The 25,532-nt window shown below is 41.0% G+C and overlaps 1 protein-coding gene across 3 annotated transcripts in view; it reads right to left on the minus strand.

Annotated features, from left to right (window-relative positions):
- Positions 1-543: 543 nt before the first annotated feature.
- Positions 544-25,532, minus strand: part of LOC124274784 (centrosomal protein of 152 kDa-like) — a 42,667-nt gene continuing 17,678 nt past the window's right edge. For 2 of the 3 annotated variants that reach the window (XM_046710159.1, XM_046710158.1), the window contains exons 3-7: positions 18,920-19,029; positions 14,352-15,349; positions 10,815-10,970; positions 9,344-9,505; positions 8,204-8,386 (exon numbers count right to left, since the gene is read on the minus strand). In XM_046710159.1, coding sequence (XP_046566115.1) covers positions 8,349-8,386; positions 9,344-9,505; positions 10,815-10,970; positions 14,352-15,349; positions 18,920-19,029 — 1,464 coding nt within the window. In that variant the 3' untranslated portion in view covers positions 8,204-8,348. Of the gene's footprint in view, positions 667-1,950; positions 2,072-2,542; positions 2,743-2,942; positions 3,107-4,985; positions 5,078-6,803; positions 6,952-8,185; positions 8,387-9,343; positions 9,506-10,814; positions 10,971-14,351; positions 15,350-18,919; positions 19,030-25,532 lie in introns of those variants that run through there. The other variant, XM_046710162.1, reaches the window with a different exon arrangement.

Raw genomic sequence — 25,532 nt, forward strand, 5'->3', positions numbered from 1 at the left:
CTGACACCTGCAAAAACACAAGAGTGACTGAGTGAGTTGTTTGACAAGCTGCACCTGATCACACATCCATCAATACTAATTTCATCCATGAAATAACAGGGGTTCAAATAAACCGGGCAAGTGACTTAAAGAAAGTAACTTGTCCTGACTAATTCTCCACTTGCCCTGATTTTATGACATAATTATGATGATGTAATTATGAAAGAATAAATTAACATGGTATTTGATGTTAAAGTGATAAATAGCAAAGAAAGATAACTCTACTTTATTATCATTGCAAAATTTAATAGCTACATTTTGAGCAGATATGAAATTAAATCCAAGTTTATTTGCAGTTTGAAACCATAAGTGGAAATTATCTAGTAGCCCACGGACAAGTAAGATACCATTATTTGATTGCCCGAAATGAAAACTGACTTGTCCCGGGCGTCGGGCAATGGGATTTTTGAACCCCTGAATAACAAACATTTATTGGCATTATCAATATAATCTATGACTCCTGCAGTATATCAAGATGATGTTCCCCATATCCCACCTCTCAAGGGCATCCCTCTTGTCATGGTCGTAGTCTCGCACCATCTGTGAGATCTGATTGGTCAGCTCCTGGTTGATCTCTGTCAATCGCTCATCATTAGCACCCACTTCCTCCAGCCTCTGTTTCAACTCCTGAAACACAACTTATCTCCCTTGAACAAAACAGAAGTCAGCATTTTGAGGGAAACACAACTGACAAACCATTCAAGGAATTTTCCTTTCAGAATATTTTGCAACGCAATATATTTAACAAAACACATATTAGACCATGTGATGAAGCAATTATACTAATTACAAACTGCAAATTTAATTTTGTTTATACAGAATTTGACCTCTTAGAATTTTGAAATTCCTATCCTACAACTGCCATTTTCCATGTTTTTATCACAAAGGTCAATCTGTCACCATAGGCTGGACTACAAGGAGTGAGTGAGTAAGTGAGTGAGTTTAGTTTTACGCCGCACTCAGCAATATTCCAGCTATATGGTGGCGGTCTGTAAATAATTGAGTCTGGACCAGACAATCCAGCGATCAACAGCATGAGCATCGATCTGCGAAATTGGGAACCGATGACATGTGTCAACCGAGTCAGCGAGCCTGACCACCCAATCCTGTGAGTCGCCTCTTACGACAAGCATAGTCGCCTTTTGTGGCAAGCATGGGTTGCTGAAGACCTATTCTACCCCGGATCTTCACGGGTCGGACTACAAGGACACTATAGATGATTTCACCGAAGCACTACCACCTGTGGACGTTGTGCAGGTTCAAACACTGCTGAGTACAGAGAGGAACAACACTCATCCACTGTGTCCAAAGTCAAACATGAAAGTAAAGGGGCCAACCCATATTTTAAAGATAAAGTTTAAGGGTTCCCATACCAGGGATTCAAATAGCATAGCATAGGACCCTGAGATCCCATACCACAAAGCGATTGTAACACTAAAAATGTTGTCAGACGTTGAATATAATATGGGAGTTACGAACACCTTAGCACTAAGATCGCTTTGTCGATTGGGAACCCAGGGCCCCATTCCATTCAGCGAAATACTACAACTGTTGTCAGGGGTGGAAATAACTTTAAAATTGCTACTCTACTCCGGTACAGTGACACATGTAAAATCACTTTCCCTGATAATTTTTCCACTATACCGTCCGTTTTCTTGTTGATTTTTTAAATAAACAATATAATTAACATTGGAAAGTCAACTGGACAAAAAGTTGCCCGACAAAAAACACACTGGACTCGGACATCGGGCAATGGGTTATTTCCACCCCTGGTTGTAAGGGTGTGGGAGCTATGATCATGTCAGCAAAAATATCTTTGTGGAAAAGGACCAAGTAACACACTTCATTCCAGAAACTGCAGATGCCGAGGTGAAGCAACACTGCCTTCTCACTGCTTCCAAGCAGACGTACCTCATTATCCTCTAATAAGGCTGTCTTCTCACGGGTAAGATTCTCGATATCTTTCCGCAGCCTCGCCTCCAGGGCGTTCATCTTCTGCCCCGGCTGCAGCAGTTCCTCGAAGTCTTGCAGCAAACAACAGTAACTCATCACAAACAACAGTAACTCATCATTATAGTATGAATTGGGGAATTCAGTTGACTTGATCGTATCAAATCAGACCACAGAATTCAGTCGCTTTTGATTGACCAGTCAGAGGTATCAAATTTGAAATGTCGCCTGTCCAAGGACCACTGATTGAAACAGTGCCAACTCAAGCTGAAATTAGTCCCATGTAATGTCAATGTATAAATCAGTTTTGAAATATAACCCCAGAGACCGTATTACTTTTCTATTAGACCGCCCTTCACAAAAATAGACCGTCAAGGATGGTGGGACAGGCTATAATTTATACACTGGTAATGTTTTTTTCAATTTGCAGATATAATGACACAACTGCATACATCCCACAATACCATGACCAAGATGCATCCAAGATCATCAACACAAATCTTCCTTGGACTGCCAAAGGAGCTCTGTATATCTGTTTGCTTATTCACTATTATTCTTACCTTCTGTTCTCCTGTGAGTTTTTCCAGCTGAGAGTTTTCTCCCCTTAGGGCCTTGACCTCCTTCTTGTACTCCCTCAGTTCCTCTTGGATCTTACTGACCTGCGACCTCTTCTGTCTGTTACTGGTCAAGCATCTCTCCAGCTCAACCTTCAGACTCGTGATCAGCTCACTCGACGACTGGCTCCCATCAAACCTGCAATACAAAGCTGGCAGTGTCAGCTCACTCAACGACTGGCTCAAAAATGCGTTATGTTCCCCCAAAACTCCAGAAGAAAGATTAAATTAAAAATTAAATTGTGCAAAGAGCAGCATAAAACCATACTCACTCGGTCAAATGCTTTTTATCTCATTTTACACACGGATGAATGTACATAATATGCTTGTTCTACATACTTTGCTTGTGATCTTGGAGTGCTGAAGTCAAGGGTTTTCCGAATGCCAAGGTCAGTCATGGAGTCGTCCCCGAGGCCACTGCGTGTCTGGGTGTTGGAGAAGATGCCGAGTGTGGAGGCAGACTCGTACATGGACAGCTGTTCCTTGAGCTCCTTCACCTCATGCTGCAACAGCAACAACAGGGAAGTCAGAACCGGTATACTGCAATTCGAACTTCACAATACAATATATTGCAGTACACTTTTCACGAACCTGTTCACCAGATACGATCGGTACTTTTCATGATGTAGTCAAAACTACTAATACCATTTGTATTTCCTTTATATTATTACACATTAATAGTTTTGAGAATGTTTATTGGTCATATAATTGCATTTGAGTGACTTTTAAACTATATAGATAAAAAAATAGTTTGGTAACGGCACTCGTAAGGATAAACAAACCAAAATTGCGGACGAAGCTGCAGACGCTTTTTCTCGTCAAGTTCCAAACTTAAAAGCGAAGTCTTCAATTTGGAAACATTTTGAATTGATCTCTTGTAATTACATCTGAGTGGCCAGTGGCATTGTTTCAAAAGAAAGGAAACAATAATTTAATTACCTTAAACCATGTGTTACACTTTCACAATATATGGCAATACATATTGCAATACGCCAACACATATCACAATATATCGCAATACGAAAATTTTGGCAATACCCAACCCTAGAAGTCAGTCAGAGGGAAGGGTGAGTCAAGTCATAGAAGTAGAGGGATGGGCGTGGAGATGAAGCCAGTGATTCAGAAGGGAGCCAGGAAAGGGTAAAGCGAATTGTTTATAGGGGATGGGTGGTCACTATGGTGGATGGTGGAGGCATTCAAGCTGTTCAAATCAGTTTTACATTGTGGGTGATGATGGTGGCTGGGTGGCAGGTAGTGGGAGAGTACTTTGGAATCTTGGATGGTAGATGGTTGGTGGTGAGTGGGGAATATGCACAACAAGGGAATGTGGTTGGGGATTGTGGAAGGACAACAGATGGTGTGTGGAGGGTGATGGGAGTGTGGATTATGTCAGTGGAGGTTGGTTGTGGATTGTGGTCAGGGATGGTGTCTGGGAACGGAGTGAGTGAGTGAGTTTGAGTTGGTTTAGAAATATTGGTGGAAGGGAGGTCAGGGATGGTGTCTGGGAACGGAAGCCAAAGCAGTTAGTGGTAGCCTACAAGAGGACACTGGTGGATGGAAGGGGCTTGGCGACCTGTAATGTGAGGTGAAATGGAGTTTAACGTGAATATTTCGCTCATATAATGTCGTGCATGCGTGTTTATGTGTGGCTGCTTCTACCAGCCCAGACTTCAGTTGGTTTTCTAGTGCCAGCTCACTGAGATACCATGCCACAGTTAAGCATGAATACCCCACTCAGACACATTATACTGACTCCGATCCGACTAGTCCGAGCACCAGGCAGGGACCAACAAGTACCATATTTTAATGTCTTTTGGTATGACGCGGCCGGGGATGGAACCCATGACCTTCCCCTCTCCGGGCGGACGCTCTAACCACTACACCACGGAGGCGGTCTGATGACTAGGGATCTCACGATACATAAGTTTCAGGAATCGATACGTATCACAATACCCTTGTCACGATTCGATACACATCACGATATCTATTTTTGCGGCATTATTGCGTAAATTTAGTTACATTTTGAACATTAATATTTCATATTTTATAATTGTCCAGGAAAAGATCAACATTTTTTTTCTCAGAGATTAAAAAGTTTCCCATCTTTGTGCATGAAAAATAATCGTTTATAACTCTCATAACATAAAAAACAATGTAAACGATACATAAACATATTTAAACCGATACTTTCAAAACTAAATATCGATACAGTTTTGAATGTATCGGTAATTGTATCGTCTTAGAAAAAGCATCGATGTATCATGGTATCCCTACTGGTGATCTTTAAAGTAAGTGTAGTAGAGAGGAATGGAATCAGTCAGTGGTTTGAGGGAATATGGTTAAACTTGGTAGGAGCATCTGGGTGGAATGTGCAGCACATACCTGAAGTGTATCACACATTTCTGATGACATCTTCTGTGACGCTGTCATCTGTTTCAGTGATATCTTCAATTCACTCACCTCCTGAGATGAAGCTGCAAAACAAACTCATCCTATGAGATGACCATCACTGTCGGAGGTACATGCAGTGGCACTAAGCTTGCAGAAACACTGACTGTCAACTGACAAAGCTACAATGCAGTCCTGTTATCAGTTCCTCCTGGATTCCGCGGCAAAGTTAAGTAAATTCTGCATTCCAATTTTCAAAATTCTGCAAAAATTCTGCAGTTAAAAACTTGAACAAAAAACACACAAGTAATGCAATTTCAATCTGCAAAAAGATTGATTTGTTTGCAGTACAAAATTCAAATAATATCATTGTAAGGTGATGACTGACTGAGTTTGGTTTTACGCCGCTTTTAGCAATATTACGGGGGACACCAGAAATGGGCTTCACTCATTGTACCCATGTGGGGTAAGGTGATGAAGAAAATTATTAAAATTGTGACTATTTTGAAAAATGTAATTTTAATGGTCATTCTTCATTCAGCTTTCAAGATAAGTAAATTCTGCGGCAGAAAATTGGCAAATTCTGCATGAAAATGTGTTTTCTGCGGACCAGACGTTTTTCTGCATCAAAAGGTAATTTCCGCGATTCATTCTGCAACCGCGAAATCGTGGAATCCAGGAGGGATTGTTCTATAAACCTGCAGAAGGGGTATAGCTCTGTACATTCTCAATATCATTAAAATTGAGGAAAACCAAGTTCTATGGATAGTCAACCTGCTTGATAACGGTGTTAGTACCTACACCGAAACGTCACACTCATTGTAATAAAGAAGTTGGCTATTCTTAGAATTTGGTTTTCCTTCACCTATACAACCACAAAAATGTCTCTCAAAGATGTTATCATTATAATCAGCATTTCTTGATACCACCAAACTCAGACCTGAGGACATCATGAGGACAGGAGGTAAAACATGACTTTCAACCAATCTATCAGTGCTCAACGACGAGAACAGATTAGTGACAGTTGAAATGTGTTTTGTTTAATATTGCCACCTTGATATCACTAATACAGGGTACATATACTTGCTGTAGAAATGATTCATCAAAATCATCATCTTTCACATCAATGGGATAAACTTTTGAAACAGAAATGACTCTCCACAACCCATGCCAATAATACGTTCCATGCCATCTCTTGTACTAATAGGGGCGGTGGGGTAGCCTAGTGGTTAAAGCGTTGGCTTGTCACGCCGAGGACCCGGGTTCGAATCCCCACATGGGCACATTGTGTGAAGCCCATTTCTGGTGTCCCCTGCCGTGATATTGCTGGAATATTGCTAAAAGCGGCGTAAAACCAAACTCACTCACTCACTCTTGTACTAATATGAAGAATTTATCTATGTTGGCTCAGAGGACAATGTTTGGTCCCAAATCTAAGAACTAAAGACATCATTTTTCACATTTTGCCTCCATGTTGAATCCCAGACAAATTCCTGAACATGCATTTAAAGACGAATACCTCTGAATTTAGGAAAATAATAACTAAAAGGACAATGAACATTTTGAACAAAATGATCATTTTCCCCAATATCCCATCCAAGGATGCTCTGCGTTGAATCCAAGATCATTCAGTGAATGCTGTTGTGTGACCCTGACCTTTTTGGATTCAAAGATAAAATACCTCTGAATTTTTGAAAATATTAACTTTGGACAATCCAAAGTTTTGAACAATATCACAATTTTTCCTTCCAAGGGGATGTGATGTTGAATCCTAGACCATTCAATGACTACTGTTGTGTGACCTTGACCTACCTGTTTCCAGTAAAGATTGGCACCGTCTCTGACTCTCCTCCAGGCTTTTGGTAAGTCGGTTGATTGTCTCTGCTCGAGATATCTGAGACTTCTCACTGACATGGGTCAATTCACTCAACCGCTGACGCTGAGAGGAGATTTCAGAATTCTGAAAAACATCATCATCATCATCATCATCATCATCATCCAAAACTAACTCCAAAAGTCTTGCCAAAGCTAAAAATGAATCTTCCTCTAACTTGTGCAAGGTGAGAATATCACATTCATGGACAGAATTGGTCCAAGGCAAACTACGATGGTCGCAAGAAGCTCCAGAGGGATCAAGTATTCAGGCTCTGACTGGACTGACAGTGTTGTTGCATTTAGTGAGTGAGTGAGTGAGTTTGGTTTTACGCTGCTTTTAGCAATATTCCAGCAATATCACGGCGGGGGACACCAGAAATGAGCTTCAGACATTGTACCCATGTGGGGAAACAAGGTGTAGCCCAAGATGAAGAATGCCTTAACCACTGGGCTCCGTCCCTCCTACAAGTGAGTGAGAGAGTATGGTTTTATGCTGCTTTTTGCATATTCCAGGCTAACCAGAATCGGGCTTCACACATTGTTGCATTTAGTAGTATGGGACATTGTCTATAATCATTGTTGCATTTAGGTATGGGGGTCTATAATCATTGTCATTAGTGGGGCAATGGGTTAGCCTAGAAGTTAAAGCGGTCGCTCGTCACGCCGAAGACCCGGGTTCGATTCCCCACATGGGTACAGCCTATTTCTGGTGTCCCCTGCCATGATGAGCAAGTTTTGGACATAAAGTAACACGTGTGAAATTTCGTTTTTCGTTCAATATAGCTACATCAGCTAAGACTTTCATGATTCCTAGGAAACGACGCCAACCTTTCAATTAAGTCTTACTGGCGATGGAGTTTGAGACGGAGTGAGTGAGTGAGTTTGTGTGGTTTTACCCTGCTTTAAGCAAGATTTCAGCAATATCATGGCGCAGCACACCAGAAATTGTATTCACACATTGTACCCATGTGAGTGAGTGAGTGAGCGAGCGAGTAAGTTTAGTTTTATGCTGCACTCAGCAATATTCCAGCTATATGGTGGCAGTCTGTAAATAATTGAGTCTGGACCAGACAATCCAGTGATCAACAGCATGAGCATTGGTCTGCGCCATTGGGAACCGATGACGTGTCAACCAAATCAGTGAGCCTGACCACCCGATCCCGTTAGTCGCCTCTTACAACAAGCATGGGTTGCTGAAGGTTCATTCTAACCCGGACCTTCTTGTACCTATGTGGAGAATCAAAGTTTGGTCTTCGGCGTGGCAAGAGAATACTTTAACCACTACCCCTCTGTCTGGTTTAATTCAGACCATAGCCTACCGTTTGGTTAATGGTTTCATTGGCGATGTCCAGTTTTTCCTTCAGGTCAAGGACTTCCTTGTCAAACTTCTGCTGCATGCTGCTGACCACGGCCTCGTGCTGATTGAGAGCCCGGGCCAGACTGTCAGACTGCTGCAGGTTTGACAGCTCATGTGTCAAGTTCTCAAGGGTCGTCTCGGTCGTCTGCAGTTTCTTCACATACTGAAAATATGAACACACCTTCACTCAGATACACAGTAGCATTTACACCCAGCAGAAACTGGGTACCTCGTAGGATGAGATTGTAAGGAAAACGTAAAATGCGATAAGCGTAAAACAGTGGCTGCCAATAACCCCTTAGAATATTGTTCACACAGCAGAAAATGGGTACCCGATAGGATAAGTCATATGATTATTAACCTTCTAGGGCCTCACAGGCAGCTTGGGTTATCAGGGGTAATAATAATGTCCATTATGCTGTATGCGCTTAGAGCATGCCTCTGCGGCATGGAATTCATTAATATAGAAGTGGTCTTCTTTAGATATTGGGAATTTTAGAAAATGTATATAAGAACAAGAACTCATTAAAATTAACACACTTTAATATAATTTATATATTGGTTATGTGCTTGAGAGATACATTTAGCCGCATGGCTTAGTGATCTCATATAGTGTTAGAGCATGCCTGCTGAGACCCTGTGTATCCGACTCTCCACCTGTGCCTCCTCGGCCTGTGTGTGTATAAATTGTGATAATGTTGTGACTGATAGTGTTGAGACTCTCCACCTGTGCCTCCACGGCCTGTGTGGGTATGTGTGTGTGATCTCACCTCGCCGTGTGATCTCACCTCGTCTCTGATAGTGTTGAGACTCTCCACCTGTGCCTCCACGGCCTGTGTGTGTATGTGTGTGCAAGCGAGCGTGTGATCTCACCTCGTCTCTGATAGTGTTGAGACTCTCCACCTGTGCCTCCACGGCCTGTGTGGGTATGTGTGCAAGCGAGCGTGTGATCTCACCTCGTCTCTGATAGTGTTGAGACTCTCCACCTGTGCCTCCACGGCCTGTGTGGGTATGTGTGCGCAAGCGTGTGATCTCACCTCGTCTCTGATAGTGTTGAGACTCTCCACCTGTGCCTCCATGGCCTGTGTGTGTATGTGTGCGAGCGAGTGTGTGATCTCACCTCTTCCCTGATAGTGTTGAGACTCTCCACCTGTGCCTCCACGGCCTGTAGTGTTTGCAAGCCCAGCAGCTGGGCGTCTCTCATCCTTGAGTCTCCTGCAGCAGCTCCTGACACTGCCTCTGATAGTGTTGTAGCTGGATGCCAAGCCTCCACCTTTCTCACCTGTGGGATCAGCAGGGTAAGCTTGATACATAGTATGCTCTCAAATAGTTTCCCCAGCAGCTGTCTGTATGAGTCATCAGTGTATGACACTGGCACTAGTGGATGTCTCACCTGGGGATTAATTGAAATCTACATCGAAGAGCTCTCAAATACTGTCTGCAATGACCAAACGACTAAGTGATCGATCACCTTTTCTATTAGAACTATTGTTTTAGTGTTTGAAACACTTGACGATAGAACATAAGTTGCCAGGGCCTGAAAACATGTTTCTGGAAAGCATAGATTACCTCTAGTCTCTGAAATGAACATATTACACAGAAGGAAATAAAAAGCGGTTTCTAAATTATGTTAATATTTAATAATACAATAAAAAGGAGCCCAGGGAGATTCTTCATTTTCAGAAACTCTGGTAATCTAGACCCGCCACACATTCCAGACTTACATAGGGCAGGGTTTTACGGACAAATGTAGAGAATGGACGCAGAAAAAAAGTCACAGCATCCAGAGGGACATAAAGTATCATTCTCTGTACCAACAACACATCTACCTTTGCTAAGTGTTTGGTTGTTTCTTTCAGAGCAGTTACTTGCATCATTTCATCCACCAGTCCACATGATCAGTGATACATTCTAGACTCTAAAGAAGTTATCAAACAAACAGTTCTCTACACCATTACTTCACAAGACCCTCATACTGCCTGCCCTTAAAGGTAATAATTAGGGGTCCCTGGGACTGTCATATTTGAGAGTCAAGGTAGTGAAGAGGCCCAGATAAGCTGCGTATCCGGGTAAAATACGCATAGAAAATTTCCAATTACGCATTGAAAAATAATTGTTGCGTACCAATTACGCATTTAAAATGTTAGATACGCAAAAACTTTAAAACAAATGCGTACGGAATATATTTATAAAAATTGCTTGCGTAATGAAAAAGACATCGCTTGCTATCAAGTTGTACTGTTAGTATAGGACTAGTGTTGTACTGTCAGTATAGGATGAGTGATTTTTTATGAAATCATTTCCATTATATTTAAGTTAGTTTTGATTAGGTATGACATAAGGCAGAACATACCTGCTTAGTAAACTTACTCAATGACATAATACATAGGTGAGTAATATGACTGAAATACGCACATATTTGAAAGCAGTGGGTAACGGAAAATGAAATACCCACTCAACATTCATAATACCCACTCCCAAAAAATACAGTGGGTACAGTACCCACATGAGCTTAAATCTTATCTGGAGCTCTGGTAGTGTATGACTTACTATAGAAAGCAGTGAAGCTCAGAATACAATCAGCTACTGACCTTGTGCCAGAGAGAGCTGGTGTTTGAGGATGCGATTCTCCCTGCCGGACTCCTGTTTGAGGGTCTCAAGGTCCCTTTGGAGGTCCTCCAGCTGCCGACCTCGAGCCTTGTAGAGGATCTGCAGCTGCCCCAGCTGTCTCTCGTCCTCTCCACCGTCTGTCGAGAGATACGGACGTAACCATGCGTGAATGGGGTCACTGAGCGTTTATTTTAATGCAGCTTCCAACAAAATGTCAGTGAAATCAGATATTTGACTCTGATACAGTCTACTGGAAGACCAGAGGACACTTCTGTAAAAGGGTATGTTACAAGGACTCTCAGCCATGTTGAGGCTTCTGCATTCTTAATATGAATGAATGAGTGAGTGAGTTTGAGAGTGAGTGTATTTTTATGCCACTTTTAGCAATATTCCAGCAATAACAAAGCGGGGACACCAAAAATGGGCTTCAGACATTGTACCCATGTGGGGAAACAAGGTGTAAGCGACAAGAAGAACGCCTTAACCACTGGGCTACCCACACCGTCCCTCCTACAAGTGAGTGAGAGAGTATGGTTTTATGCTGCTTTTTGCAATATTCCAGCAACATCACGGCGGGGAACCAGAATCGAGCTTCACACATTGTACCCATGTGGGGAATCGAACCCAGGTCAAACCCGAGCGAATGCTTTAACCACTAGGCTACAGCCCGTCTACTCGAAGACCTGAGGACATAAGCATAGTTCTATATTCTTAATTGTTAATCACAAACAATCATCAACAATACAGGTGAATTGCTTGAAATGTTTTGCTGCAATCAGTAGTCTCCAGCTATAGGATGAAAATTATAGTCTGGATTGGACAAGCCAGTGATCGATATCATGAGCGGTAAAACACACAGCTGTGACATCCAGTGACATGCAAAAACATAATCATAATTCCTGACTACCAAACTTTACCATAACACAGCTTACAAGAAACCTACACTCAAAATCCTTCTTAAGAATGGGTGAGTGAGTGAGTAAGGTTTGGTGCCGTTTTAAACAATATTTGAACAATAACACAGTTTTAGTTTAGTTTTCGCTGCTTTTAGCAATATTCCAGCAATATCACGATAGGGAACGCCAGAAATGGGCTTGACACATTGTATCCATCTGGATAACCCTTGAAGATCTGAGTTATAATTGGTCTTCCCAACCCATGTTTGTCATACGAAGCAACTTAGACAGAGATGCCAACCCCAAAGTGATGCAAATAGTCATTCTAGCACGACATTGTGTGATACTCGATTCTGATTGGCTAAGAGCTCATCAAAACTGTACTTAAATGGCAGTTTAAGACCGCTAATTAAAGTGACCGATTCACCGCGTATGAATACAACGAACTCGTTGATCCTATTGTTTGTAAACAAACATTTCGGACATCGGCAATTTCTATCTCGGCAGCATCTTTGGTGTTTTTGAAGTAAAAAGCGAATGAATTGAAGAAGAATTTCTTGACCCTAATCCCAGTGAAGAAACTACGAAGCTGGAAAATCCGTCAGCAGTGCAAAAGTGGCAGTACATTCAAACCTGGTCCAGATTTACGGTGTTGACGTCGACAACACATGTCAGCCCACACGTCCTAACCTGACCACTTCTGTCCCGGCCGTAATACCCAGTCCTTCCACTTCCAATGTCCATGTATCCCACATAAAACGTGGGATGTCAGGTCTTTTCCAATTTGGAATACTTCGGTGGTTAGCGGCAACTAAGCTTAGCGAGTTCACGGCTTGAATTGGGGCGAGTCGATTGTCATACAGTAGGGAAGATCAATAATTTGCTTGAGAAAAATCAAATAATTGTACTTGTTCACAGTATAAACTGTATTTTTTTTATTTATGTATGCTACTTGTTACAAATACAGGCATACTGGTTCCTGAAATAAAGCATTTATGTTGTTGAAAATGTCTTATTTTGTTAATTGCACAACCTGTCCCTCAACGGGACAATTCCAAGCGATTTCCAGGAAAAAGGCCCCCTCATGCCTTGTGTTCTTGCGAGCCAAACAGTTCGGTTTTAAAACGCTTATCAGTCATGCTAGAATGAAGATAAAGCTACTCTGTTTTCAATTTTGCGGGCCTTTATCGTAGATTTAACACCGCTAAATGTTTAATTTGGATGTCTTAAATCAACGACAAAGGACCGCAAAATTAAAAACAGAGAAGCTTTATCTTCTAATTTTATGGATCAAAATTAGTAGTTTGACCATAAAATTATGAGTCAACTAGATACTTAAAATCATGATGGGATTCTGAGAAAGATAACACGACACTAATCAAGCGCAAAGCTTTAATTTCACATACCTCTAACAGCAGATTTCCAAATTATCGGCATTACATTTCTTTTTGTCGTCTCTTTTTAGCGAAAATGTATGTAACTGACGAAAATATAAGCTGTTGTCTCTATATCCAAAATTTAATGAATTATCTTCAAATTTCATAGAATGTCTTGTGCAATTGTATTGGCGTAGTATGAGGTTAAAATTCGTAGCGACTACAATAAAGTCGTAGAGGTTGGCATCTCTGCTTAGGTTCAGTTGGTCAAGTTCTCTGACTTAGTTGACAAATATCTTTGTATCCATAATTGTGAAAATTGATGTTGACGATGGCATTCACAGGATTTTCTTGTTTAGACTTAATTATTTACAGAGTGTCATCATATAACTGGAAAATTGTTGGTTGCCGTGGTTAAAAAAACCCAGATGGTATAAACCCACATGGGAAATCAAACCCAAGTCTTCAGCATTATGCTGAACCAATGTCCTAGAACAATTCTATGTGAGTGAGTGAGTTGGGTTCTACACCCGCTTTAAGCAATATTCCAGCAATATCACGATGGCATGACGAGCGAACGCTTAACCACTAGGCTACCCCATCGCCCCGAACAATTCTAACATACACATCTGACTTCTATATGTTACACAAGTTAACCAGTTAGTTGAGAAAGTAAACAATTAGGAGATAAACATCACATGTTGGCCATTTTCCGGGTGTTATTGAGTATTTGAAGCACGAGAATTCATTTGGAACCGACGGCTTCAGCCGGAGGTTTCAAATGGAATATTCTCGTGCTTCAAACCTACGGGTACGGGTACAGCCGTTTTGGCTGTCTCCCATGGTAGCATCTGGAACTGCTCATTTGTGACTTCATTCAGACTTCACAATATGATTTTAATGACGTCATCACAGCTGATGATGTAACAATACAATGGTGTGAGCGATGTTTGCATGTATTAATATGCAGCGAATTTCCGGGAATCAAATACCATTTGATCATGTTTTTCAACCAATCAGATTAAAGAACACAGTGACTTTTGGTTTACAATAAATGGTATTCCAATAGGCCTATGGGGTAAGTTACAATAAAATAAACATCCAAGCAAATGAGATGGATGGTCATACTCTTCAATGATCAGATGACAACTGTAGTTGTCTTGATAAACGTTCCCATTAATATTAACGCTCGTATTCAAAATGTGTTGCAATTCAAATGATGCACAAAATATCACACAAAACATACCTTGTTGCAGGAAGTCCCTATGATTGCCTGCACTCTCCTGATTGGCTGATTCAGGTTCTGGCAGCATCTGATTGGCCGACAAAATTGGTTGCTCAGGTTGGGGAGCTTTGTACTGAACCTTGTAGGATTCTGGGTAATCCTGTTTCCGTGGTGACGGTGGACCCTGAAGAGGTACACCAACATCTTGTCTGTGGGTCATGTGTCTTATTATACCCTCATTAATATTTGATGCCAGAGAACTGTGGTAGGTTTGGTTGTAATGAAGTTCCATTGGTTGAGATTCTGTGTTCAACGAAAACTGACCCGATTCAGGTCCAAAACCGTAGGCTTTGTCAGGTAGGGTTTGTCCATTTGCAAAGTTAATCTGAATCTCACTATCAAGATGCCGATGAGTATTCGCGAAATTATTTGAACCAGTTTGAAATTGTTCATGAGAGTTATCTCCCCCTGGAATGTCATCTTCCCTGTAGAGGTCTCTAAAATGCTGGTTATAATTCTGACTCCAGAGCTGGTTTTGTGCTTCTGCTCTTAAATGTTCATTCCCGCCTTCCGTTTCTCCTCTCTCAACTCCGATAATAATACGATTCTCCATTGAATTCATCCTGTCGGTGTCATTGTCAAAACAAGGTTGGTGGTAATGAAACCCTGGCATGTGCTCGTGCTTCTGAGCTTGCTCTGTGACCTCAATATGACCTCTGCCAGGGTCAAGGTTTTCCACACTGCCACCCCATTGCAGGTAACCTTGACCTTTATAATCAGTCACACCTTCGGGATTAGAGTATTCATTGGATCCGTACTCCCGCACTGGAGCTTGGGAAGAAAGGTTGTATGTGCCTCCGAAATTTGGCGTCTCTCCATGTGTCTGTGTGTAACCTATGTCATGTGACCCTGGTTCACGTCTGCCATTGGCTAGGGGTACTGGATATCCCCACTCCTGACTGCTGGCCTTGGCTGCCAAGATTCTCCCACTTGCTCTCTTTCTGCGAGGCGTCCGTCCACTGGAGAATCAAGAGTCATGATATAAAAGATGAAACTTAAACATATTAAATAGTTGTGTTCCGATGATAAAAAGTAATCGAAAATTATTTGAAAGAAGGATTAATAATAATTATCGATTGTAAAAAACCCATTTTCAATTAATCAGAATTTTGTTGTTTTGGTATAACACACTTGAATGAAGTAAAATAACCATTAACTTTGACGAATATTCACGAACAAACATGCACTCAAGAGCGTATAGCTATGTGCATTGTATTCATAGTTTCGTATTCATCACTACGGTAAATATTACCGTAACCTGTCTATGAATATATTTTACATCTATTGTTAACGTAATGAGATATACTGATAAATACTTGTTCTTGCATGCGGGCATTCCATAGCATGACAGTATTAGTCATAAAAAACACAAATTAGAAAAAACCTGGGAAAAAACCCTTAAAATTGGTGATTACTTTAAAAATGTATATATTTCGGTAATAATCGATTACCGTTCACCACAAGTCCTCCGATAATCGATAGTGGACTTGGTTTCCGATTCCCAACACTAACCTTAAACATTAGTCAAAATGGCAAAAGAAAAGCAGGACTAAAATAAGGGAGGTAACTCTGAATGAAAAAAACTGTGAGTTGAAAACATTTCTGAAACTTGCAGGTTTGTCAAGCTACGCTTTAACATACTTAGTCAGCTTCATTACTAAGTTTGTCGCTATACTTAGCAATATTGCAAATTATCAAGTTTGGACCAAGCAATCCAGTGATCAACAGCATGAGCTGTCAACCAAGTCAATGTGGTCACCTGATTCTGTTGGGCATTTCTTAAGATTTTAATGATCACTTCTAACTCATATCCTCATGGGTGATAATGTGATGTGTGTCACAAAAACCAAGTTGTTTATGTCCATGTCATATTAACCGGATGCTTTTATGAAACAGAAAAATTAACAATTGAAATCAATGAAAAGTGCACAACTGAAGATGATGACAATCGTTAGCCAAAACACAGCCTGAAACAACCAGTGGCTTAATCCATGGAATACATACAAGTAACAGTCAATGTGGCTATAGAATAGATCACCCTTGATGCAAACTATCTGGACCCCTGGAGATTGACCAAAAAAACCAAAACCTGCAAATCTTGGAATAAATTTGAACCTCTTGAAATGCATTATAAGAGAATACAGAAGCATGGTTGGTAAGCAGTGATCAAATATAGGTCAAAATGGTCAAGTCTTTAGAAGTGAAAGACATGAGGGTGTAATTTATGAAGGAAGCACAAAGACTTGGAGTATATTCTTACCCCTTCATCAGTTTATTCATAATACAGAAGTTGAATCCTCTCCAAGCCTCCCCCAACATGGTCAAGTTAAGATATATAGCAAAAATATGATTATGTGGCGAGATCACCACTGAAAGCATAATGAACCAGGGCCTAGATTTTTGAAGCTCACTTAGCGCTAAGATAGCAGGGTTCGAAATCTATCGCTAGTCCGCTAGCCCAAGGCTAGTAAATCTCCCGGAGGACTAACAAAACATCTAACAGTACTAGTCCGCCGGGCTACCAGGCAGTAGTCGCATCAAAATGATATATAACTTTAGGAACCTAACTAACATTTGATTCATTAATTAAATCTAACTATCACTTTTCACAATGTCTGAAAACACATATTACATTTCAAATGACCATATATTATCGACAAACTTAAAATTAAAAGCTATTTTTCGCAATGTTATTGGAAAAAACAATTCTCGGACACATGCTTCGGCAACGGGTCCACATCAAAGTTGTCAAAGAGCAAAGTAACGATGTTTCGAGATGATAATTAAACAAATTGAATAAATTGAAGAATATATTCAATAACGGTACTCATAAAAGTTGTCAAACCTACATTATAACTTACTATTCCCATCTTTATTGTGCGATCGTGTAATGTAATTCAAGTGACATCTCGGCTTTCGTCGCCTCGAACTTCCTGCTCGGACACGATGTTAAAGCTAAAATATATGCATGAAGCAATTTTGTCACAGGTCATAACCTAGCACGATACGTCCACTAAGGTCCAGAATATACGTTTAGGTAGTGATCTTGTGCGTAACACGTTCAGAATAGCATGAATTTACCCAAAACTTTCGTCTGAATCTAAAAGTTTTCGCTTTCACGAGGGCGGTATCCATTGCTGTAATATGATTGGCTGCCTTAGGTCACGCAGGTGATTTTGACCAATCACGATACTCGTAGCAGACTGTGACAGAAAAGCGTCATTAGAAACTAATCTTTAACCAATCAAATCGCTTCTTACAACTGTGAAAATACTCTTGGCAAGGGTATAGTGATATAGTTGATGTTCAGAGCTTTCGAACGATACCGCCATCAAACAAATCGCTCACATGTTTTTATTGAAGCTTCAAAACGGAGGTATTTCCCACTGTTGTATCACGCTACCGAGCGGAAAGCCACTGGTATCAGGAAATAGACGACGACCATACATATTATTTGAGAAATATCTTTATAATAGTTTTCCGATTGCGTAAACATGAAAAATAGAAAAGAAAAACGTAAGGGGATAATTATGTCATGCTACAAATGGAAAAAATCGCCGCATTGTTTGCTTCCTTCGTGGTTTATCTGGACATTATAAATGTGTAAGCTTGCATTTTCATTAAATATTAACTTATGTACGTTGTAGTTGTGTTATCTGAATAATATGATCATATCCATCTGTCATGACTGAATTAAACTATGCCAAAACATATTATGTGTGTGTTTGTTATGATACACCTCTGCCAATACTGCTTGACTAAGTCGAATTAATGATTTGGTTTATTAAAGATTGAAATTTGAGGACTACCAAAATTGTGTGAGGACTAGTAGTTTGGTGAGAGTCACTAGTCCTCATGGCTAGTACACTTTTCAAAGAGATTTCTAACCCTGAGATAGTCGTAAGTACCATACATTAACATTAACTTACGACTATCTTAGCGCTAAGAGAACTTCGAAAATCTAGGCCCAGAGCTCCAGATAAGAATTAGCTCATGTGGGTACTGTACCCACTGTATTTTTTTGGAGTGGGTATTATGAATGTTGAGTGGGTATTTCATTTTTAGTTACCCACTGCTTTCAAATATGTGCGTATTTCAGTCATTTTACTCACAGTAGTATTATGTCATTGAGTAAGTTTACTAAGCAGGTATGTTCTGCCTTATGTCATACCTTATCAAAACCAAGTTAAATATAATGGAAATAATTTCATAAAAATCACTCATCCTATACTAACAGTACAACTTGATAGCAATCGATGTCTTCTTCATTACGCAAGGGATTTTTATAAATATATTCCGCACGCATTTGTTTTAAAAGTTTTGCGTATCTTACATTTTAAATGCCTAATTGGTACGCAACAATTATTTTTCAATGCATGATTGGAAATTTCTATGCGTATTTTACCCGGATACGCAGCTCATCTGGGCCTCTGATGAACTTTACTATGTAATTGCAAAGTAACATTGGTAAGAAGTTTTCATCTTTCATGTTCAAATTGCAAAGTGAAACAGCAAACCAAGATGCTCACCCTTCTGTTAGGTCTTGGCATCCACTGACGTTGACGGAGTCATCTGATGTCACGGACAAGATGTCATCATCCAGGAGGTCGTCAAATGCATTTGTCAGCAACTGCCGCAGCTAAAACATAAAGACAAAAGATACAGATAAGTTTGAAACAACAAGACGCTGATGGGTGAATTAGGGCTTAAATGTACAGTGTTTGATTTCTTTGTTTGTTGTTCAACGGCAAGGTCAGCAATATTCCATCTATATGACGGCGGCCTGTAAATAATCAAGTCTGGACCTGACAATCTGGTGATCAACAGCATGAGCATTGACCTACGCAATTTGGACACAATAACATGTGTCAACCAAGTCAGCGAGCATTATTACCCGATCCTGTTAGTCGCCTCTTATGAACAGCATAGGTTGATGAAGAATAATTTTAACCCAGATCTTCAACAGTCAAATGCGTAGAGAGCATGTTCGTGAAAGTGAGCTGACCTATACTTCAGCTTTTCACTGGAGGTGTAACGATATAATGAGGTAACTATATGATACCTTCCCCTGGTAAGACCAGACAGAAAATTTAGGTTAGCATTCAAAATGGCAACGCCCATTTAAAGGTGTGAGACTGTGAGCGCCAACAATAAGTCGTTTGACAGGGTGAAAAATATTTTCGAATCATGTTCAATTGAATGAATCATGGTTAATATTATTTGTATCATGAAACACTGTCAAAATATTTCATTCATGTCAGAGCACGCAATTCAATACCATTTTGGTTACTGGATTTGTATCCCTATAGAGCAAGGGTAGAAATAACTTTAAAATTGCTAGTGTACTCCGGTACAGTGGCACATGCAAAATCACTTGCCCTGATAAGTTTTCCACTATACCAGCCGTTTTCTTGTTGATTTTTTAAATAAACAACATAATTAACATTGGAAAGTCAACTTGACACCGGTACAGTGGGATATATAAATTTGCTGCCCAACAGAAAATAACACTGGACTCGGACGTCAGGCAATGGGTTATTTCCACCCCTGTAGAGTGAGTTCAGTTTCACGCCGCACTCAGCAATATTCCAGCTATATTGCGGGTATCCAAATAGAATTCTTCTGTTTCATAAGTTGATATTCTCTCCTTAGTACAACTGAATCACAACACCAACTCATAAATCTCAGACAGCAAAGATGGGTGCGGTGAAATTGGGTTTTACGTCGTACTTGAGAATATTTCGCTCATATGCATGCATGTGTATGTGCGGCTGCTTGTACTAGCCCAGACTGAAGCTGGTTTTATAGTGCTAGCCCACTGAGATACCATGCCGCAGTTCAAGCATGAATACCCCACTCAGACACATCATAATAACCAAGCCGACCAGTCCTTGAAGTACCCATTAATGCCGAGCACCAGGCAGGGATCAACAAGTACCATATTTTAATGTCTGTTGGTATGACGTGGCCGGGATCGAACCCATCACCTTTCGCTCTCCGGGCGGACGCTCTAATCACTACACCACTTAGGCTGTCTGGTGACTAGGAATGTCACGATACATAAGTTTCAGGAATTGATACGTATCACGATACCCATGTCATGATACGATACCTCTCCGGGCAGATGCTCTAACCACTACACCACGGAGGCGGTCTGGTGACTAGGAATGTCACGATACATAAGTTTCAGGAATTGATACGTATCACGATACCCATGTCATGATTCGATACATATCACGATACCTCTCCGGGCAGATGCTCTAACCACTACACCACGGAGGCGGTCTGGTGACTAGGAATGTCACGATACATAAGTTTCAGGAATTGATACGTATCACGATACCCATGTCATGATTCGATACATATCACGATACCTCTCCGGGCAGATGCTCTAACCACTACACTATGGAGACGGTCCAGAAAGATAGGATATTGTAGGGGAAGACACATCTGCTACTTATAGTCAACCAGAAATGCTAGAGAATCTGCACAAACTGGTTATTCAACAGTTTCAGTTAAGATTCGCAAGTTGTTACATCAATATAACACAATAATAACAAGAAGACATGGTCATCAATAGCCCCCCCCCACAGTGTTCTGTTCCTATTTTGACAACTATTCATTCTGCCTACATATAGCGATACATAAGCTGTTAAATGAGAAACAGTTTCTGCGAAAATATGTCCGCGTTGGGGATAACATGCACTAGTGAGTTTGGTTTTACGCCGCTTTTAGCAACATTACCGCAATATCATGGTGGGGAACACCAGAAATGGGCTTCACAAAGTGTACCCATGTGGGGAATCGAACCTGGGCCTTCGCTGTGATGAGAGAACACTTTAGCCACTAGGCTACCTAACCACACCCTCAAACTGATGGATGATTATTCTGCTGTGTTTACAGGTGGTTTCTTAATTTCTTCGGTTTATGTATGTCGGTTGTGTCGGAAGTTATACAACTCACAGAAATGACCAATGAAGCAGTTGCTTTGAGCACATGTTGATTATTCTCAGCCCAGTTCAGTTCAGTCATAACAAACTCCAGTATACTGAACAAATAATCAGGCTTGTGATTTATTCACTGTAACATACAGTTATTAACATGAATTGAAAGAAAAATCTAAATTAATGAAGACCTCACGAAAACTATCATTGTTTGCTTATCAGATCGATTTTATAGACTCTGAACTGAATTGTGAGGGTCACTCATAAAACTTGCGTCAAGCTTGACTCGTATGATAATATTTTGAGAGTCTTTTACAAAATTGTTGCGTCAAATATGCAGGAATAAGGCGTCATGTAAAACCCTGTTGCACATGTAACACTGGACACTATCTGACATTCACCAGACACCGATACAACTCAACATATACAAGCCGGGTGTAAAAACCTTGGAGTCAACTTTGTGTGCAGACTCCTTCAGTGTTGTCACAACCCCTAGTGTACAGTACACAACCCTGTGCACTTAAAAGAACTCACGAATCCGTTGGTATTTGACCAGATGGTGGCCACATGAATACGGGTTGCGGGTACAGCAACGTGCAGTGAACTTGGACAAAGTACTGTGACTATGTGTCCCAGTCCATCCAGCTGTGAAAGGGTACTTCTTTAGGATGAGAAAGCCACAATAACTCGGTGCGCCTAGTGGCTGCAAGAGTTGTATACTCCCCAGGGAGTTGAGATTGATAATGCGGTGTGCTGTTGACATTGACATCCAATGATCGAGGGGAAAAATACCAGCGCCTTGAGCATGCACTGGTGCGTGGATATGTGCGCTATATAAATATCCTACAATAATAATATAATAACAAATACAAGCCGGGTGTGACTGGACACCCATACAACTGTACCTCAGATGTAATGGGACAGCCACTGGACACCTTTGGGACACCTTTAGGACACCTACCTGTAGCAGAGCTCTTTCCATGTCCTTCAGTTCCTCCATGGTGGCCTAGCGTAGACTTCACTTACACAACACAACTAGACAGTAGAGGAGAGCAAATTATCTACCTTAACAAACATTTTGACAAACTGACCCTCATTGCTGGCCATGTTTTTATGACACATAAACTATTGAAATTCAGCTGAATTTCTGAACTACAGAAAAAGGTATGATGTTCTTCTAACATTTAACACCAATACTGATCAGATTCTTTGAAAAAATTATTTCAAAAAGCCATTCCTTTAAAAATAGAAAGACTAAGATTTCTAGCAGGAAGGTATGAAATACAATCATGGCTAAAATATAAAAAATACCATTTGTCATAGTAATGTCACCACAAATGTGCAAAATGCCATTTCTTACAAAAAGGTAAAAAGGTAAAATGCCATTTCTTACAGAAATCTATAAAATACCATTCAGGGCTAAATATAGGGAGTGAGTGAGTGAGTATGGTTTCACGCCGCTTTTAGCAATATTCCAGCAATATCACGGCGGGGACACCAGAAATAGGCTCCACACATTGTACCCAGGCTAAATATAAAAATACCATTTGTTGCAAAAACGTTCAAAACACCATTATTTCACAAATTCCTAGCATGATCTAAAATACCATTTCTTCAAAAAAAAACGTTTAATCTATTCGTAAAATTGGAAAATGACTTGAAATATGTCAAACAAAATCCAAATTCCAAACAAACTGCAAATGTGATAAACACTAATATATGGACATGATAACATAAGAGGCTGACAAATGTAATGTTTCCCCTGTACGTCATTGTCTGGCTTGGACAAAATGACTGATAACCAACTACAATCAGGAAACATAACATGATTTCAAAAAGATTCATGTAAATCTCAAACAGCCAAAATGACCAAACTGCTTCCAGTTTCCTGAACACATCTCATAGATAACGAAAAAACACATTTAACTAACAACTACACAATCTTTAAAGACACCAGAAAGTATGACAGGCTATGCAGTCTTTCTGTTTTCAGTTTCATCAGTAAAAGGCGTGGCCTAGTAGTTGATGCGCTCGCCTATCATGCCGAAGACCCGGGTTCGATTCCCCACATGGGTACAATGTGTGAAGCCCATTTCTGGTATCTACCTCCATCCCCCCAATATTCCTGGATTATTGCCAAAAGCGGCGTAAAACTATACTCACTCATTCATCAGTAAAAGAAAACACCACCATTCCACAAAATGACAGAACCTCAGCATAAGACACCTGTTACTACACAACAATTACAACTGTCTAGAAACTCTCTCTCTCTCTCTCGCTCTCTCTGTATGTCAGCTGACCTCCGACATCAACATCCAAAGCCAAAACACAGCTAACCTCAATATCTGGTCAGATAACATCCTCAGATATGCTGGATATCGGTTATCAGAGTGAAGCTCTCAAAATCCCCCGAGATTTTCGTCTTCAAACAAAATATGAACTGTTAACAGCATGGCTGTTGAATTATCAGTTATCAGAACATTCAAGGCTTGGATAGAGATACTCCATCTGTGTAACTAGCTGCAGCTGATGCCAAAAGATGTTATGAATCTTGGATATCAAAATATACCTTTTCGGGGGTTGGGGGTGGTCAGGGTATGGTTGGGGTGTGGTCGGGTGTGGTCAGGAGATGGTTGGGGGTGTTTGGAAGGTGGACAGAGAAGACGGTCAGGGTATGGTTGGGGGATGGTGGTTTGGGGAGATGGTTGGTGGGTATGGTTGGGTGTGGTCAGAAGATGGTTGGGGTGTGGGAAGGTGTGGTCAGGAGATGGTTGGGGGTGGTATGGGGTGGACAGAGGAGGTGGTCGGGTTTATCAGTATGGAGTGGTGGTAGGGGTGGTCAGGGTGCAGTCAGGGTGGACATGGGTGGTCAGGGTATGGTTAGGGGTGGTCAGGGTATGGTTGGGGTGGACAAGGTGGTCAGGGTATGGGTGCAAGAGTGGTCAGGAGATGCCTGACGTCCGAGGTGTTTGGAGGGTCGGACAGAGGAGATTTGTATATCACACTATAGTTTGGGGGTTAATTATGTTGTTTGGTCAGGATATGGCAAGAAAACGGGGTGGTATAGGGTTTGGTTAGGGGTGGTCAACATGTGCCACTTGGGGGTGGTAGGGTATGGTTTAAAGTTATTTGGATGGGGTGGTCAGGGTATGGTGGGGGTGGGGTGGTCATGGTGGTGGGGGTGGTCAGATGGTGTGTGTGTGTGTGTATGTGTGTGTGTGTGTGTGTGTGCGTGTGTGTGTGTGTTGGTCAGGGGGTGAGGTTGAGTTTAGTTTTACGCCACACTCAGCAATATTCCAGCTATACAATTAAGACCTGGGAAGATCCCAGTCAGAATTGGTCTTGTTGTAAGAGGCGACAAACAGGATCGGTTGGTCAGGCTCGCTGACTTGGTTGACACATGTCATCGTATCTCAACTCAGTAGATTGATGCTCATGCTGTTTATCACTGGATTGTCTGGTCCAGACAAAAAAAAAAGAAAAAGCTATATCACAGTCAAACTCAGTCAAACCATAACCATCACACACTGCCTACAACTAAGTGCATTTTACGCCGTTTTAAGCAATATTCCAGCAATATCATGGTGGGGAACACCAGAAATGGGCTTCACACATTTTATACCAAGTTTTATCAAGAAATATTGAACATATAGGAGTCATCATGGATATGCTCTGGAAACAACCACAACCCTCATTTTCAGGAATCCAATCCAAATTGTTATGATGAAAACACACACAAAAAAAATTCACAAATTATAAAAAAGCACCCAATAACCAGTAGAATGTTCTGTCTGGCTGGTATTAACATGAAACATTCAATGGCTTCGGACACTAGAGTGAGTGAGATGGGTCTTATGCCACTTTTAGCAATATTTCAGCAACATCACGGCGGGGGACACCAGAAATGGGCTTCACACATTGTGCCCATGTGGGGAATCGAACCCAGGCCTTTGGCATGACGAGTGAATGCTTTAACCACTAGGCTATCCCACTGCCCCTTCGGACACTGGAAAAGTGGACAGCAGATAGATGGATGGACAGAATACATGTGACGAACTGACCAAAACAAACAGCTACATTGTTTAATAAACCAGTGAGTGAGTATGGTTTTGAACAGCTGTTAGCAATATTCAAGCAATATCACGGCCAAGGACACCAGAAATGGGCTTCACATATTGTACCTCTGTTGAGAATCGAA

Source organism: Haliotis rubra, unplaced genomic scaffold (genome assembly GCF_003918875.1).
Source record: "Haliotis rubra isolate DU_JTF1 unplaced genomic scaffold, ASM391887v1 Scf194, whole genome shotgun sequence".
Lineage (NCBI taxonomy): Eukaryota > Metazoa > Mollusca > Gastropoda > Lepetellida > Haliotidae > Haliotis > Haliotis rubra.